The sequence below is a fragment of the Sus scrofa genome, chromosome 9, assembly GCF_054392235.1.
Source record: "Sus scrofa isolate SSC_HxYL_T2T_F1_AM1 chromosome 9, Sscrofa_HxYL_maternal_Yorkshire_Landrace_v2.0, whole genome shotgun sequence".
In the NCBI taxonomy this organism is placed as follows: domain Eukaryota; kingdom Metazoa; phylum Chordata; class Mammalia; order Artiodactyla; family Suidae; genus Sus; species Sus scrofa.
The window spans coordinates 42,774,865-42,792,807 of record NC_139391.1 but is presented as its reverse complement, the minus strand read 5'-3'; the positions used below and the strand labels follow the sequence as shown (position 1 = coordinate 42,792,807).

The following is a 17,943-nucleotide window of genomic DNA, read 5'->3' as shown; positions in this document are numbered from 1 at the left end:
GAGCTTTGCTGTCCTGGTCCTGAGCCTTGATGCGTTCAGAGCCATCTACCAGTCACTGAGTTTGCACCGATGTTTCTCATCACTTTGCATGTTCCCCTGACTATTGATTAGCAAGTAGCTGTGTCCTGGCAAGACCCCCAGAACCAAAGAATTGACGGTTTTCCTCACTGGCTCGCAGCTTTGAGCTGAAGGCATGTCTTAAAACAGTGCAACTCACTTCAGATGCTTTTTGCTTTTCATTTATTATTGCTTGTCACGCGATGTTCTTTGAAAGCTTGCTCATATATTATCTGTTCCATTTTTTTCCATTTTCCCTTTTTTTGCATGCCGTTCCTCCTGTTTCTTCCCTTCCTCCAATCCTCTGTTCCCGTCTGTAGACACCACGGCGACGACAGAACCAGCAGTTCACGGTTGGTACCACATTACTGTTTATCTACTTTCTCAGCAGTGCTGAGCGGCAAGGCAAGCCTGGGAAAAAGAGAAATGCAGTCTTCAAGGGAAACTGTGTTCCGAGTACACTGATCTCATAAATACACCATAATTTGGGAGGCTTGCAAAGATGTTGAGTCTTGTCATTTCTGTTGTGAGTTCAGTGGCCGCTGGTTCCAATCTGAGACGAGGCCACCTCCCCGCCGGCTGGCTGGGCTGGCAGGAGTTTGAGCTGTGCCTAGCCTTTTTTGACAAAACTCCACCAGAATTGTAAAGAACTCAGGAAAAGCTAATACTTGCCTACAAAGTGGAGTGTCTGGATTAAAGGCCCAGTTGCTTTCTTCGTTTATAGCCTAGCATCCCAGGCACATTTTGAAGAGGAGTCGCTTATGTCACTTAGTTGTTGAGACGGAAGGACAGGTCAGGGTGGAAGAGTCTTGTTAAAATCCATGATGTGATGAGGAGGAGGAAAACATGGCTCTTCCTTAATTAGATTCCCCGTCATGTTTACCTGCACAACCACTTGCCAGTTCACCCTTAATCCGCACGGGTGCACAACAGCTGATGCTAACATTTGGCAGGAGGAGTTCCCATTGAGGCTCAGCAGTTAACAACCCCAACTTGAATCCATAAGGACACAGGTTCAATCCCTGGCCTTGCTCAGTGGGTTAAGGATCCGGCATTGCTGTGAGCAGTGGTGTCACAGAAGCGGCTTGGATCTGGCGTGGCTGTGGCTCTGGCGTAGGCTGGTGGCTGCAGCTCCAATTCGACCCTTAGCCTGGGAACCTCCATGTGCCTCAGATGAGGCCCTTTAAAAAACAGCAACAACAACAACAACAACAAAAACATTTGGCAGGAAACATCTCCAAACCAAGAATGATACCATGTGTACATTTCAACAGCATTAACTGGGACTTTTGAAAAAAAAATCATTCGTGTGGGGGGTATCTTGTAGGCAAAACACTAAAAAAAAAAAGTGGGTCATTTTAGCCAAAAGCTGATAAAACCCGAGTAAATCCTTTTCTCAATTTCTCTACTGACTTACTCATTTTGAGTGAGTCTAGTCACTTTTCTCTCTCCCATCAGGAAATGACAATCATATTTCACCTGTACGTTACTTTATTACTCAAATCGAACCCTGGCAGTATTGTGCTTTGGAGAAAGATATGTTAAAAAATGGACTGAATTCGAATCATTGACTGCAAGGGAAGTATCTGGTAAAGGGTCTCCCTAAATCACTGTGCACATGGTGCAGAGTTGAAATCCATCATTTAAATGGTGATCGAGGGGGATCAGCCAACCCTGTGCTGTTGATGCAACTTTTAGAGAAGCAGCTCTTCCTAGCACGGCTGCCTTCCTGAAAGAGACCTGCATTTGAGGACTTAACCAGTTAGAAATCTCTCAGCAGAACCCGTCCTGTGGGAGCTGTCCTCGAAGGTCAGGTCTTGCTGCTCGGCTGGCCACCCCCATATTTGGACATTCTGATCAGAAATTCTGAGTAAACAAAACAAACTTGGGTGTGGAGTGCTACCCCTCCCGACTGTACCCCACCTCACCCTGCTCTTTCCTGTCACTGGCCCAAAGGGGAACATTCACAAGATGAGTTAAAGGGCCAGATACACTGACAGTCATGAGAAATCAATTAGGTAGAATACGTCCACTTTCTAAGGTAATGCCCCATAGCACTTGCCTCATCTCAGGCCTTGCACTCCATTAAGCCCAGTTATTTGTAGGTTTCATCATTAATTGAGCACTTCCTGACTTCTATCGATTCTTCTCAGAGCTTTAAGGCTATTTTATGTAGTTCAAGAGGGTTGGTTCTATTCTTGTTAAGATGCTTTAAGTTCTGAGCTTTCTATAATTAACTCCAGGGTCAAATGTAACCATAAGATTCCTGAGTTCTGTGAGATCTTTGAAGAAATATTGATCATGTATCTCCTAAGGCTCCAGACTTCTGTTTTCTAGGTCCCTTCAATAAAATCCATGTACTTAAGTGACTCTAAGGGTTGTAGGTCTTGTAGTGGGGTAGGTTATTCAAGGTGGAAGACATGTCCCCTCACCTGGAAAATGAGAAATTAATTTAGGGGCCAATTCTGATTTTAGGATACTGATATTTAATCACGTATTTCTGTCGGAGAGCGTGAAAAGGATCTCTTTCTATACTAATATAATAAAGAGACTCTTGGAACAGGACCCAGGAGCATTCCTGTGGCAGGAAACAGAGAGGCCTGCGTGCTTTGAGAAGCAGCCACTGTCTTATAAGTTTGGGGACGGTGCTCAAGACAGCCATACCTCAGTAGGACATTATTGACCAGCAGCGCATGAGAAGTATACCTAGAGCCAAGAAATTCCGAAAGAAAAAAAAGGAAGTAAGAATAGCCTTATATATATGATTCCTTAACAGCAGGCGGAGAGAAGTGATTAATCCAGGTTGACGCCTATGAAATACTTTTATAAATACATGCTCCACCTTGTCTAAAACCCTCATAGTATCCTCACAAAGGGATCCTACCACTATTTTGAACAACCTACTCCAGCCCCCAGCAACAAGCTTTAACGAAAGCCAAAATAATATCTAGAATTTTACTTGGCAGAGGGAAAAAGTCTTCCAGGTCAGTTGTCAAAAGAGAAGAGGTCATAGACTAGGGTGGAAATTACAAAGCAGAGGACCAAATTTCCAAAGAGGTGAGGATACAGAACTGATTTTATTTGAGTGATTTATGAGTCACACACAGCTTCTTGGTACAGCAGCCATGTGACTTAGGTTCATTTGATAATAATCTTGGGATGTTCATTTTGGAGATCTGGGCCTAGGAAAATGTTGTGGTTTGATAACTTGGCAACTGAAATGACAAGACACACTAGGGTAGCCAGTTGTGACCATTTTACTGGTCTTAAAAGTTTTCCTACTGGATTTCCTTCCATATTTTTCTCTTATTAAAAGGAAAAAGATAATTTCACAAAATGCTTTCCCTTTGAAGACTCATTAAAATATTTTATTCAAGCTTGTGTTGCTAGAGTATGTATGAAGTATACCAGTTGTTTACGTATGTTGACCTTTTGTTCTGACCAATATCTGATTTGGAATAAGCATGTATTGGAAGGTTAGAAGTGCATGGGCATGATTCAAAAATCAAATGGATTTTCTCCAAAAAAAAAAAAAAAAAAAACAACCAGGCAACAATCAGTCATCCACAATGTGTCTTTAAGGATTTATTTGATAGTAAAGATAAATGTGAGCGTAAGAATGGGGTTCTTAGACTAGGGTGACCGAAGGGATCTTTGAAGAAGGATCTTGAGCATTTGTGTTTTTGGAGCTCATCCTTAAGGCCTGGACAGGAAGAATCCTGTGTTCTGTGTGCATGTTGAGCAATGCAAAAAACACTGCCACACCCTGGTACCACATGGTCTGCCACTGATGGCAGAAATGCATGAGTGACTTACGCACGGATGGTGTAGTCGTTCTGATTATTGATGTGTGGGTGCGTGTGATGGTTTGTATTTGTTTGTTCCAATGTGGACGCTTCTCTGTAAGTGTCTTGTGCCTTGTTCTTATTCTGCCCTGTGTGTCCCCCTCCCTCCTCCCCCACCCGCCTCCCTGGAGTGAGGTTTCGGGTGACAGCATGCCCATGGTCTGGAATAGTGCTTGTGCTTTTGCTGCACTGCAGTCAGCTGGCTTCCTTCGGGTTCGGGGTCCTCTCTCTCTCTCCTCCCTGCCCCCCCCACCCCCGTCTCGCTTCCCCCTCCCCGCCCCCTCCCCGCTATTTTATGATTTTCACGCTATCTGTCCTTTTGCTTTCCACCTCTTGATACATTAGAGGCTGATGATCTCATGAATTTATAACCCCAAATGAGTTAGTAACTAGTTTTTAATTCAGTATATAATTGTAGTGAGACTCAAACTGGGAACCCCTCGGAAGTACTTTTTCACCTTGGGTTTTGGTTTCAAAATGTTTGGCCTGTGCTAGATACGCGCTCATCCCCAAGCCCACTGCCCTTGGGTAACCACCCCATGCATCTCCCCTTCCCTGACTTCCTTTATGAGTAGTGCCCGCCGTGATGGAATTCTTCTCCTTCCATTCAATCGTGGGGAAATCCTGAAGCCCATTTTAAAGACAAATAGCCAGCAGTGCGCATTATTACAACCTCTATGTCCACCCTCTGTGTGTGTCCCCCTCTGCACATCTCTCTGTTTGACTACACGACAATGGCATTCGAAGGCTGTCATTCAGTCAAGGGACTCTGCAGACATTGTATGTTCTACCCAAGAACAAAGCTAAAAAGAGGTTTACGAATGGCTGCAGGACCTGAAGATTGCGTTTCAGCCTTGATATGCAGTTCGGAAACAATGTGCTACTGTTTACGGCGTGAACCAAATTTCCTGCTCATGGGACGAAGGGAAAAACTCTCCACAAAAGCTGACAAAGCAGGAAGAACAGGATGACTGACTGAGCTTTTAGATTAAAACTACCAGGGGCGTCTGAATCTTATGGCTGGTGATGGAAGTAACAGTTTCCATAATATGGCCAAGTGATCAGATGTGTGCTGCTTAGGTAAGAGAGAGACCATCACCTACGTTTTCATAAACGGGAAGGGTCCTAGGGCCGATGGGAAGGGTTTGCTTCCTAGAGGTTTTTCTTTGATCAGTCTTTTTGGGTATTTTCAGGGGGAAAAAAAAAAAAGCTGGAACCCTGATGATCGGAACCCCTAAACATTTCCGTTTTACTTGCCTTTGACCTTGACTTTATTTAACCATCTCTCGGATTTCTTACTGTATCTAATTTTTGAGATTTTCCTTAACCTGGTTTAAAATTGTCACACCGTACATACCATTTTTTAAAAGCCAGCTATTTCTGCTGGAAACGAGGAGGAACAAAACCCAACCGCAGAAGCCCTGTCAGAGGAGGCTTTATGTAGAGCATGTGCAGGGCGGGACAGCATCAGGAAGAAGTGAAAATCACGTCTCCAGAACAGAGGATGCTAGTGCCTGCACCTTAGGATTTTATTAATTGCTCAAAAGAAAATCCCACGTGGACCAAGAGTAAATTTTCATTTGTTTAACAAAGTTCAAAGAAGTTTGTTCGATCCATTTTACTTGAATGGGTGAGAAAAGGGCTTGCACGGATGCTCTGAGTATTTCAAGAGAAAAACCAAGAAGGAATATTCCCATTTATTGTTAAATTGTGGCGTTTCCTTTATGAAGAGTACTCTCTGCCTCATAAAATGCATCTTTGTCTTTGTCTTTGAGAAAATGAGAGGTGTATAATTTTTATCATGAAAGAAAACTACCTAAGCCAGAGCAATTTTAAGAGGTAAATTTTGCTTGTCTCACTTGTACACTCAGTGCTTCAGTAAACTCTTCCTAATTATATTTATTCAGAAATTATCCAACTCTGGCAGAGCACTATAGATTCATAAAATACAACAGTAGTGCAAAAACAAATTTAACGCCACTAACCTAGATGGCTTCCCACTTTCAGATGTAATCTGAGCAGTCGATTCCAGATGATTTGGTGTATTTTAAAGTTTATGCCATTAAAAATGACAGTTTCATCTTTAATGAGGTGTATATAAACTGTCTGTTGCTTTTTAATGGGAAACTTTGCATATCAATGATAGTTCATAAACATATTTGTCTTTATTTTTTAAAATTAGCTTTTTAATGCCCTCCCCAGGGAAACAAGCCTTCAGCAGTAAAGCTGCCTACTTGAAACATCCTCGTTTAATATGGTTCAGTGGGTGCCAAGCATGTATGTAGAATGCTTTGATGTTCATTGGGCCACGTAGAAGTGAGGGATTAGCCTTCTGAGAACTGCAAATTCATAATTAACTACAGAGAAGTACTTTATGTTGCCCATTTATAACAATTATTCAAATAATTGTATTCATCAGTCTTTATACAATGAATAAAGCCAATTAGAAATAGGGACACTTTCAACCAATCAGATTTCAGAACCAGTGGATAGCATCCCCACTCAGTTGCCTCTATAATTGATTACATTACTCATTGCTTTCCCGTGGTTGCCTAAATCCATAGTTTGGGAACATCCGTGGACTTCAAAGCCTCCCATTTTTAATTGACACATGCCCTTGAATATTGACACCCATGATGGAAATTCCTTAAGATCTGATATGATGCTTCCTTTCAGGGCACTGCCCCAGCTCTCAAGATTCATTTGGCTTTTTTATAAAACAACTTACAAACTCCAAGTTCTTACTGTCCATTTCTCCATAAATGTTTCTGTTGACTTGGGGTTTTTTGAACAGTGCGATCAGTTTGACGTTGCTCACTTGCAGAGCGCTTGTTGTAGTTGCTCTCGTTGGTAGTTCACTAAGCATTACTCCCAAATCTTAACTCAGCACATACTGAGAGTATGCTTTGTGCTTGGCTGTAAGAGAAGGGAAAGATGAAAAAAGAAACAAGACATGCCCCTCATTCCAGTTTAATAGGTCCACGAGTATCTTCAAAAGTGACAAATCTCATCAGGGAAGTATTAGGCAATTGTTGTGCAAATTAGAGGACCTGGAGCAAGTCTGCTCAAATCAGTAAAGGCCTCCTTGATAGTCTAACATTTTGAGGTGCTTCTAACTGTGTTAAAGGAGCAGCCTGCGAATACAGCAGGAGGAAAGGGAGGCCATCTCCTAGCTGAGCCCGCCCCTTGTTTATGGGCTTCCGTCTTACCTCTTATACTTCAAAGCAGAGCTAGCTGAGAGCCACCCCAGCTAGCCAGCCTTGGTGGTGACTCCGATACAGGCCTTTCAAGCTCCACTTGATTATCTCCTGACCTAACTGCTTTTTCAGCTTTGAGAGCTTCATTTTTTTCGGGAATGCCACTGATTTTTGAAATTCTCGTTTTGAAAAAACTCATTTTGCAAATCAGATTTTCTGATGAAGGCATAACCTGCAATCTGCACTTAGCAGATGCCGTACCATTTTGAAATAAGTGATCCAAGATCATCATCAATTGATAATGAACTCTATTTGTCAGTATTGGCAAAGGATTTCAATTTACAGGAAAATGTGAAATGAAACTTACATACATCAGTATGTAACATCTAAATATATTTGTATTTAAGAGATCTATCAGAGCATCCACCGATAGCTAACAATCAGGCTTTCTTTATTTTTTTTTTCTTTTGCATGCTGTTATGAACACGTGATTTGAAACATCCACCTTCATGTTTCATGTGCTTTGAAAGTGGAGACTGAGGAATCTTTCTGCCTCGATTGTGTATCCATAACAAAATGAAACGATTGGAGAAATGTACTTATGGATTAATAATACATTCAAGCTATCCAAAAAAAAAAAAAAAGGAAAAGAAAGAGATGGCAAGAGATTTGGCTCATGTTTTTTTTTTTTTTTTTAAGAAATTCATCCTCAGTTCTTAAGTGTTTTGTTTATGTCCCTTGAGGAATGAAAAGAAAAAACGATTTGTTTTTACTTGTAAGGCCTTACTCAGTTGCCCAATTCCGCAGAAGAACTGGACAGTGAGGACCTCTCAGGTAAGGGCTAGTCACTAGGTAAGGCTCTGCAGTGTCCAACCTGTGGGCCCCTCCGTCCACTTCCGCAACACCGCCACTTGGATGTGCTCAGCAGTCAATCCTCAACTGTGGCCTTTGAGACTAAAGAAATACTGAGTTTTATTAACCCTTTCTTCCTCCCCATCCACTTCTCTCCCCTGTAGTAGTAGAATGTATATCTCAGATTAGGGCTGACCTCCCATTACCGATGTAAAGCAGTGAAGGTCAAAGCTTCTTGGGGATTGCGCCAAAGCCGCACTAGTTAGTGGCTTAAAATAATTCTTATGTTCTAGGTATTTAATGGTTCATGAGAAAGTTGTTGCTTTTCAAAGCTGTGTAAGGATGTTGGATTATGAGACACGATCTTTATCTAAAAAACTAACACACAGACAAAAACCTCTTATTGACCATCTCCTTTCAGTGGAATGGACTGGAAAAGCCCAGGTCATAGTTAATCTTAGAAGGAGGGGTGGGAAAGGGAAGGGGAGGGCAATTGTTTTGTCACACACCACGATGTAAACTAATTATCCACCTCAGACCTTTTTCACAGCACACTGAGCTCTTGCAAAAGTAGGTTTCATGCTTGATTCCAGGATTTAGGTGTTACTAATCCAGAATAAGAAGCATATCCTAAAAAGGAGGGGCAAGAGATTTAAAATGGTCAGAGCTAAACAATTATATGAGCTCCCATGATGTTGTAGGACTTCACTGCCAACCGGCTACAGCTTTTGAAACATTTTGATCCCTTGCTTCTTAAGAAATCAATAAGGAAGGGCTCTTCCTCATCAGGAGAAACCAAGGCATAAGACCGTAGCTGCTTACTCCAGCCATTTGGAAAGAAGGGTGCCATGTCGCCCCTTCGTCATGAGCTCTCACTGGGTGAGGTGCGGCTTTAACTACAGGTCTGGCTTACCCAGTGAGAGAGTAAGATAGTAGCACTATCTTTCACAAGCAATAGATTTATTGCCTCCTCTGTGCTTCTGTCAAACCTCAGGGATGCCTTTATTTTTCCCTGGTAGGTAGCCGGTCTCGGTTTGAGCTTAGCCGCTGGGTTTTCCCATAGTGTGGAAACTCCAGGAGGCCATATTGGTTTTGTTCACTGCTGTATGCCTATCATGTTGTAAGCACTCAGTTGACACTTGTTGGATGAATAAATGAAGTCTAAATCCCAATGAATTCAGGCAGATAAATAAACAGACGATTCGAAAGCGAACCGGCCCTCCCAGGAGTGTTTTATTCTTGCCTCTCCTTGGTGGTGTCTTTAGAGAAGTTGCAGAAAAACATTAGCCTGGTTTTCTTTTGAAATAAGAATAGATAAGTCCTGCTCCCTGCTTAGAAGGTCATGCTGGATGTAGGAGGTCTCCTCAGTTCTGATCTTGATTCTAAAGAAAACAGCCCTCTGACACAGTGGCCCTGGCAGTTGGGTCTTCTCAGGGATCCTGCAAAAGGACCAAGTTCTCCTTGGCCCTGAGCCCTCTTGTTATATTAGCCAGGAAAGGATCACTCAGGCAGAAGTCATGTTGCTTCTTTTTAGGAAAAAACGGGACTAAATCAGCCATTACCCTTTCCCCAGCATCATCAATTAAGGAATATTCTGAGTCTCTCAGCTCTGCACCAAGTCCGATGCGGCCTCACTGCAGTTCTATCAATCTCCCCTGAGTCAAGAGCAATAAACCAACAACTGTTTGCGTTCATAATAGTTTGGTTAAATTAATAATTACGTTGTCTCCCCCCCCCACCAACCCTAACACGGCAGCCCTATACTACGAGGAAGCCATAAGTCATGTAGAGTCCTGATGATCTATCAGGCTGGGGCTGGGCTGCCTTTGCCTCTGGTTTGATGAACTAATCAAAAACTGATTAGCACCTTTGTTCAAAGGGGATGCTGATTAATCAATTACTATTGATTGTGAGCTTGGCTTCCCTTGGCAGCAAAGAGACATCTGAAGGGGGAAAAAAAAACACAACCAATAAAAATTGAGCAGCTGTCATAGTGTTTAAATTTATTAAAACAAAATACATTATTTTTTATGAAGCTGTCTTGAAATGGGTCACTGAAGGGGAGCGTATTGATTGAGAAAGGATGAACTTCTCAAATTTCTGTAGCCTAGAGACTGAATTCAATTATAATACAAGACAAACAGGTTAACAGCCGTCTTAAACAGTCCATCAATAAATTAGAGGAGGTGCTGCACATTTCATGCTAAACTGTGGTAATGAATAATATTACCATCCGTTCCCTGCTCCATCTGGGTAGAAATTTCATCCTTTCCTTATTATGGATAAATGTTATATCCTGGGTTTTCTTCAAAATAATGACGGTCTGTCTTCGGCGTGCCTCTTGTCCCCCACCTCCCCCAGTCACCACCGCCACCTCGGCTAATGACAATTTCATAAGCAACATATGGTGCTCCAGCCTCACCCAGCAAAGCTGGTTGGCCAGCTGATCCTCCCTCTTTAATCTGCATTTTTAAAAAATTACGCTTGTGTGTAGTTCAGTGATTTAATTACTGGCAGACCGGGGGAGCTTATTCAGTTCTACTTTGAACCCTTTCATACTTTTTGGGTGTTAACTTTATTGATGACAGATCCACAAGAGTTTTGAATTGTTTTATCAATTACATCTGCCGTTTCTTGGTGACAGCTGGCGGTTATTGCCACATGTGGAATAGAATAGCTTTCAGCCTCTTTATCCCTCTATTTTATTTTAAAACTTTTAAAAAATGTCTCCAACTGCCTCTCTCCCTTCAGCGATGTAAGGGCCTTCGGGGACTGGTTAGTGGAGTGCGGTGGTAAATATACAACCTGCCAGAGAATGGCCCTCCGGCCCAATCAGAGCAATCCATCAGGCTTCTGCTTTTGAAGCAAAGGCACCAGCAAGAAATTTCAGAGCTCTCGTGCTTCCCAAAGACATGTTATCCGCGCTGGCCCTACACACGAGAAAGTGATCTGGAGACACCAACATCTCCCTCACCGTCCGCAGAAAAGTATGGATGGAGGGCAAATTCTAAGTGGCTCTGATAATCCGCACCAGGTGTTAGGGAAGAATCGAGGTGAGCCAGCTAGAGTCCCTTAAATGGATTACAGAGAAAACATAAATACGGTCCAGATTTAGTTGATGGAAGCACTTAAAGAACTTCAGATCCAGATTATCCGTTCTGGGGGGGACATAGGGCCATCTGGCTATTGTGAGTGTCCACAGAGTCTGGCTGAACTTGCTTGAAATGTATGCGAGAAACTGTCAATAGACATGGCATTTGGGGGGGACTCGTTCCTTACCGGCCCCCATGTAAAGTGTGGCCCTGACGTGGCAAACAGGCGATTGCATTTCTTTGGTAGACTAGGAGTAGCAAGGATGATGACGAAGAAAAACATCAAAAACCAGCCAGACTGTAGACAAAGTCAAGGTCTCGCCCCTAAATCTCGTGAGGTCTTATTTAACCTGTGGAGTACTTGAAAGCTCAGAAAGCTCTTGTGCACATATTATCTCATTTGATCTGCATTCACTCAACGATTGGTTGAACGCCTCCTCTGTGCTGGGCTCTGACTTGGGTACCAGGGAGACAGCGGTGAACAAAACCAACCAGGAGCTGGAGCTGCCCTGGATTTTACGGGCCAGGCCCCTACCCGAGTATAGTTATGTTCCAGTGGGGGATATAGGCTCAAAGCACAAGATAAGGAGTTCCCATCGTGGCTCAGTGGGTTAAGAACCTGACTAGTATCCATGAGGACCGCAGGTTCAATCCCTGGCCTCACTCAGTGGGTTAAGGATCCAGCGTTGTCATGAGCTGTGGTGTAGGTTGCAGATGTGGCTCAGATCTGGTGTTGCTGTGGCTGTGCCGTAGGCCAGCAGCTATAGCTCCAATTCGACCCCTAGCCTAGGAACTTCCATATGCCATAGGTGCGGCCCTAAAGAAAATTTAAAAATAAAAAATAAATAAGTAAAGCACAAGATAATGTCAGAGTAAGTCTCTGGAAGCAGTAAGTCTGGATCGAGTGGAAGCGAGTGCCTGGGGCTGGGAGGAGGTAGAGGGTAGTTTAGAAATGCTCCCCAGGAAGGCCATTGGGGCAGGAAGACCGAGAGATAGAGCCAAGCATGAACAAGCCACAGGAAGGCTGTCATCCCCATCCTGTGTGATGGTTAAGGCAAGGTTGTTCCTCTCGGTGTACAAATGAGGAAACTGGGGCTCCAGGGGTTAAATGATGTGCTCAAGAGACAAGAGTCAGAATTTAAACACAGGGGTCTTCCTGCCTCTTCAGGAAACAGAGACTTTGATTGAAAAAGATTATCCTTCCCCTGTGAAACCCACACTCCCTTCACTTTGGGGTCTTCTTGGGAATCCTCCCCATTTTGGACCCTTTTCAATTCAGTCTGTGCACCCAAGGAATGAGGCAGGCAAGGTGGGCTTCCCAGAGCCCATCAGTATAGAGCTGCATGCTGGCCACCAGGAAGGATCTCTTCCAGCACTGAATCAAGCTCATTCCTATTCAAAGGAGAACTTCAACTCTGCTCAGATGTTTTCAGTGCCATTGTCCCATTGACCCACCTAAATTATGGGATCAGTTTCCCACTGGGACGGTGCTAAATGCCGTGAGAAAGTGTTGAGTTTCAGAAGGTTAAAACATGTAGCTTCCCTTATGTTAAAATCCCATTTAGTACAAGGCAGTAGACTAACAAATCATTGGGTCCATGCAGCTTGGACCACCATGACTTTACGACGATGTGAGTTTGAACTGCACAGTATTGCAGATCTTCCCATAATCCAACATGCCCCTGCTGCCCCCATGGGGAGGAAGGAGACCGTCAAATAGAAATTTTCCCTGCAAATTAAGAAGTTGGTGGGCCACAACACAAAATATGGGTTCCAGTTCTACAGGTTGGACACTGCTATGGGGTGACTTCACCATATTCATTAATCCATTCTCACACCCCCAATGCCTGAGGCCCACTGAAGCATCTTTCTCCAGAGAGAGATTCTAGTGGGAAATGTATGCTTGTAAATAACTTTACAACTCACTCCTCTTTACCAAATGTATTCTCCCTTGAAAGGAAAACTCTGGTGCCATCCTCAGTGCCTTCCTGTTGCTTAAAATGGAAAAGGCAATCCCACTTCTACGTCCTTATCGTTAGGCGATGAGTAGAGAAGACTCAGGAGTGTGCCTTTTGGTCTCTCTGGTGATGCTTAATGTCTGGGGAGGACTGGCATCCTTTAGCAGCATGTCCACTGTTGGTTAAATTAACGAAATCAAGTTACTTGAGAAGGGAGAACAATCGACAAGGAAAAAAATCTTGTTCTCACATTTTGCTGACAACAAGACCTTAACCTCCTGATATGTAGGTGGTGCACCTGAATGATAACTTAGACTGGGTGGCCACCACCTTGACCACCACCCAGGACGGGGAGGCCACCAGCCACACTGTGTGCCACTCCACATCAATGAAAAGGAGGGGCTTGGTGACTTCAACTCAGCTAGTGTGTATGGGGCATCTTATCATCTGAGAACAGTGCTGACTGTGCAGTACAGCCCTTACCCCAAAGAGGTGATAAGTGTTTGCCTCCAATCAGTGATTAGAACCGGAATAAAGCCCTCCCTAGGCTTTACTACAGGGGATTTCAGTTTGGCAAACACTTATCGAGTGCCATCAGATACCAAGCCCAGGCCCAGTACAGCCCCTTCATACTCAGCAAACACACTGGCTTCTCAGAACAGTCCTGTGAATTGTACGATTGTGCTCAAGGGCTCAGAGTGGATGATTGATCTGCCTGAAGTCACACAGCAAAGCAGTGATGCCCAGCTTCTAGCCCAGATCTGTGGGCAAGTCCAGCGCACTCTCCAGCAGGCCACGAAGGGGGTGCGAGCTTCACTCTTCCTGTATCTCCTGTTCAGGCCTGCTTCTGGAAGGGTACAAAACGTAGACAGTGACCGCCTAAGGGCCCCAGGCGGGTCCTGGTCCATGTACAGCCAGAGCCTGGGTGCAGAATGGCAGATTTCAGTGAAGGCTTACTGAGCACTGGTTGGCAGGATGCTGATGCTGATGGCTGCAGTTTTCCTTCACGTAGCTCAACCTAGTTCCTCTGAAACGGTAGTGTAGCTGCAGCTCCCTTGCTAGAACAGAACGCAGCCGAGGGCTAGTCTCAGATGCCTGGGATGCTGTACGAGAGTCTTCCTTCATTCCTCACATTTATTCCTTCCCTTCCACTTTCTAAGAAGCCAGAAAGGAAAGGTTATGCTGCATGGAGGCGAGTGTGCTCCAATATATATTAACATCTTAATGGGAAAGCAGTGCATGTACTGTATACATTTACTACTCTCTGACAAGAGGGAATTAAATGTCAGAAGGATTTGTAGCATCTATAATTGAATTGGTGCTGAGAAAAGCAAATCTTAAAGAAGAATAACATATTAGGATTAGCAAATAATGTGGCATTTTGTCAGCGCATGCCATTCAGACGGTTCCCCTTCAGTAATAAAGTTGTGCTTTTTTAAAATGCACACTTATTTTTGTGGCCATGAGCTCCAATGAGTGAGGAGGATGAGAAGCTGCCGTTTTCAGATGGTGCCAAGTTTGAGGGGTTATTCGCTCGTGGAGGTCAGATTCTGGTTCTGTCTCACGTTGGGAGACTCCACTGGCCGGCGTTTTCTTTTTCTCTAGCAGGAAGTAGCAAATGACATCAGAGTCACGGGCTTCCTCGCGGACACACTAATCCCCACGCCCTGGGAAGCGGGCCGCGGTGTGTCTCAGAGTTTCTAATTAAACTGACTTGTCCAGCCAGACCTCAGCTCAGGGAAAAGCGAGTGACAGAACTGTCAGAAAAAGTCAACCGTGTCACTTTTCCCCGCCACCTGTAGATAGAGGAAGGGGGGAAGTTCGCCCATAGGAACGTTCCCATTCGTGGAGGTAGGAAGACCCATCTCCTTAGAACGTGCTCCGCGTCTGAGGTTGTAGCTTTTAAGACGAGACCTCAGGCAGTTTATAGCCTTTGGAGAGGATAAGTATGTGCATTTAAGGGGGGGTGCCTGGCTCTCCCCGAGTTTTTCGGTGTGCCCTCTGGCCTGGGCAGGTGGACATGGTAGGAATGTCAAGGCAGGGCGCTCGTCCACCCTCTGCCATGCGTCTGAACCGCGTTACTGTGTCACCCCTCGGCTCCTCAGAGGTGGCGATCTCAGTGTCCTCTGTGTGGCTGGGGAGGGTAGGCCAGCTGCAGCTGCAGTGGGCAGCCTCTCTGTGAGCCCCCCCCTCTCTGCCAGGAGCTTGTCTAGGATCCTGGCCACTCCCTGGCTATCCATGGATCCCTGCCTCTGGCAGCAGAGCCTTCTGGGCTTTTCACAGATCCATGATTAAGGCATTCGTGTGGCAGTTCCTATCAGGCATCCCGTGCCAGGTAGTAAAGTAGCCAGAGAAACTGGAATCTGTTACAGAGCCCTGTTCAAACCCAGGGAGCAGCGTGACGGCCAGAGCGCTGCACTAAGAGACGCTGGCAAGTTGTTTGAGGAGTGAGAGCCAGTAGAGAAAGAGGAGTCCCCTAGGGTTGGGACGTGGGCTGAAGTTCCCCAGCTGTCACTTTGCTTGTCAGGTCCTCAGGAGACTGTGCCTTTAGAACTCCCCCTTCACGTAGCCCGTGGGAAATGGATCAAGTCAGGTCACCTGGCCCAAGGTAAAGAAAACTGAGCGGATGGGGGCATCACTCTTGGGAGTGTCTTTGAAATTTTTTGTCCTTGTTTCTAAGATGCTAATGGGAACCCCGGGTGGTTGAAGTCCTGACCCCAGCAGTGGTGGACAACTTAGCATTCTGTGAGTGGCCCGTAAACTTTCCCCTGGAGCCAAGTGGCTCCAGCTTTTTTGGCCAAAGAAGAGCTAACTCACGAATACTAAACAGTTCGTCATTGATCTGTCCTTAAGAGTCTCAGGTCACACGTAGAGCCATAGACACGGCTGCAGCACGGGACAGTGCAGGCAGGAAGGAACAAATGCCAACTCTGAGTTGTCGAGAACATGGCTCGGCATCTATAAAGTGCCCCTGAAAATGAGGCTCTTGGGAGGACGAGGCCTGAGTTACCCAAAGTCCCACGTGAAGCAATCAGGATGGACTTCTGCACCGCGGGGGGACCGTGGCATCCAAACATGCCTGGTCCTTCAAGGCCGGAATGCCCTTTGTGCCTGAGGGGCACACCAAGTGGAAACATGGCCTTCCTCTTTGCGATGATGGGGAAAACTTAGTCCCAGAAGGGTGAACCCTGTTACACCTGTTACTGAGGGAGAGAAGGACCCCTGGCTTAGAGAACAGGAAGACACCCCCGTCTAAACTGAAGAACTGTCCATTTGCTGGAGGACCAGGTGTGTGGTTAAGTGCTTTAATGCCTGTGTCTGTTTTTCAGTGTAGAAGCTGAGGGCAGCTGTAGAGTCTGGCTCTTTGGTTTTCTTCTCTGCTTGATTCAGAAATCTGGAGAGGGGGTCCCCAGGAAAGTGCATGGGACCTAAGGAAAAGGGCCTGCACCCCAAGGAGGAGCAAGGTCGTTGGGTGATGGTGAAAGTCTTAGACTTTGCCAAGGTTTTCCCCTCGAGGTAGCTGCTCAAGGAACTGGCCTGAGCTTCTGCTTTGTGAGCAGAACGGAACAGGCCAAGCGGCCGATGGGCTTGGTGGGAGCTGGGCTCCTGTTGGTTGACATGGCCCTCAATTCTGGTTTGCATTCTCCTCCGCTAGCCCGGTGCCTCTCTGTGTAACATCTTATGTTACTGCTTCATGGGGTGAGGGAAGCACCAGCCCCCAGGATCTAGGGGTAGGTACGCAGCCTCATCTGTGCCACCACCACCTTGGGCCAAGCAACCAGCACTGTTCCAAACTCCCCACCCAGCCCACATGTGGACGCAAAAAGAGGAGTGAGATGAGTCTGGAAACGGTGCCACTTTTCACAGAGGATGCCAGGCCAAGCCGGGTGAGGAGGAGGGTGGCCAGGGCTGTACCTGTGCCTCCCCCACAGTAAAGCCAGGGGCGGGGTGGGGTGAGGTGGGAAGAGGCCCTGAGGCCCTGCAACCCACCCTGTTCCCTATAAATTCAACATCACTTACCTCTGTCCGTCTGCATGACAGAAGGCAGGAAAGTTGTCTCGGTGATTAACTGGTGGCAGTAAACTTTGTGATCAAAGTGAGTATCTGAAGATAGCCAGAGAGATTACCCTTATAAATAAGTATCTGTAAAATATATATGTCCTTGAGGGTGAGGAAGAGAACTAGAACCCAGGTCTTTGATGTGGGCAAAGGGCAAGGAGGAAGGAGCCACAGGGAGCATCTTTAGCCCTGAGTGCATGGGGAGCAAAGGTCAGACGAACAGTTTGGGCTGGAGAAATTAGTCCCACAGATACGTCCCCTGAGGTTGGTTTGTTTTTCTGCGTCACAGAACTTCCCCTTCTTTCTTCATCTCTCCTCCCTCTCCTCCTCTCTGGCTCTCTTTCCTCTGGCTTCTAGAATGTCCTGGGCCTAGGCACGGAGGAGGCAGTGCTCTAAGCGTGGACGCCGCGGTGCCTCCCCCCGTCGGTCGAGTCTGTGCCGGGGCCGCCTCTCTCTGCTCTTTTCCTGGGCCGGGGCCCTCTCCTCACCTCTCCCCTCTGACCTCACCTGCCCCGCCCTTTCCCAGTAGCTGGCACCACCTTGCTTTTCTCACCCACTTCTAAGACGTAGGGAGTTCGTTGAAAGCCCTTTATCTCTTAATAGGACTGAAGCTCTGGGCAGGTGGAGATGTGCTTATGCTCATTCCCACGAAGTGCCCTATTTTGGACAGTCCCCTAGGGGGAGAGAGCACAACTTTCTAGCTTTTTCCGTGACCTGGTCTCCCGGGGAGCGTTCTGCATTTGTGCAGTTGGGGTGCGAGTCTCCCGTGTGTAAAGCGCTCGCCTCCAGCAGACACCTCGTGTTCCGAGGCCCCCTTTGGGGAGTGCCCCCCCCCCCAACAAGCTCCGTTGTCTCTAAAAGAAAATAAAGACGTGTCCGGAGC

At 45.8% G+C, this 17,943-nt stretch overlaps 1 protein-coding gene across 14 annotated transcripts in view; it reads left to right on the top strand.

Moving 5' to 3' along the window:
- CADM1 (cell adhesion molecule 1) overlaps positions 1-17,943 on the top strand; it is a 340,231-nt gene that overhangs the window by 315,191 nt on the left and 7,097 nt on the right. For 6 of the 14 annotated variants that reach the window (XM_084976131.1, XM_021062873.2, XM_084976136.1 and 3 more), the window contains 2 exons: positions 378-410; positions 7,880-7,933. The exons of 5 other annotated variants lie outside the window; for them this stretch is intronic. In XM_084976131.1, coding sequence (XP_084832257.1) covers positions 378-410; positions 7,880-7,933 — 87 coding nt within the window. The remainder of the gene's footprint in view (positions 1-377; positions 411-7,879; positions 7,934-17,943) is intronic. 3 more of the 14 variants (XM_084976133.1, XM_084976127.1, XM_084976132.1) reach the window with 1 other exon arrangement.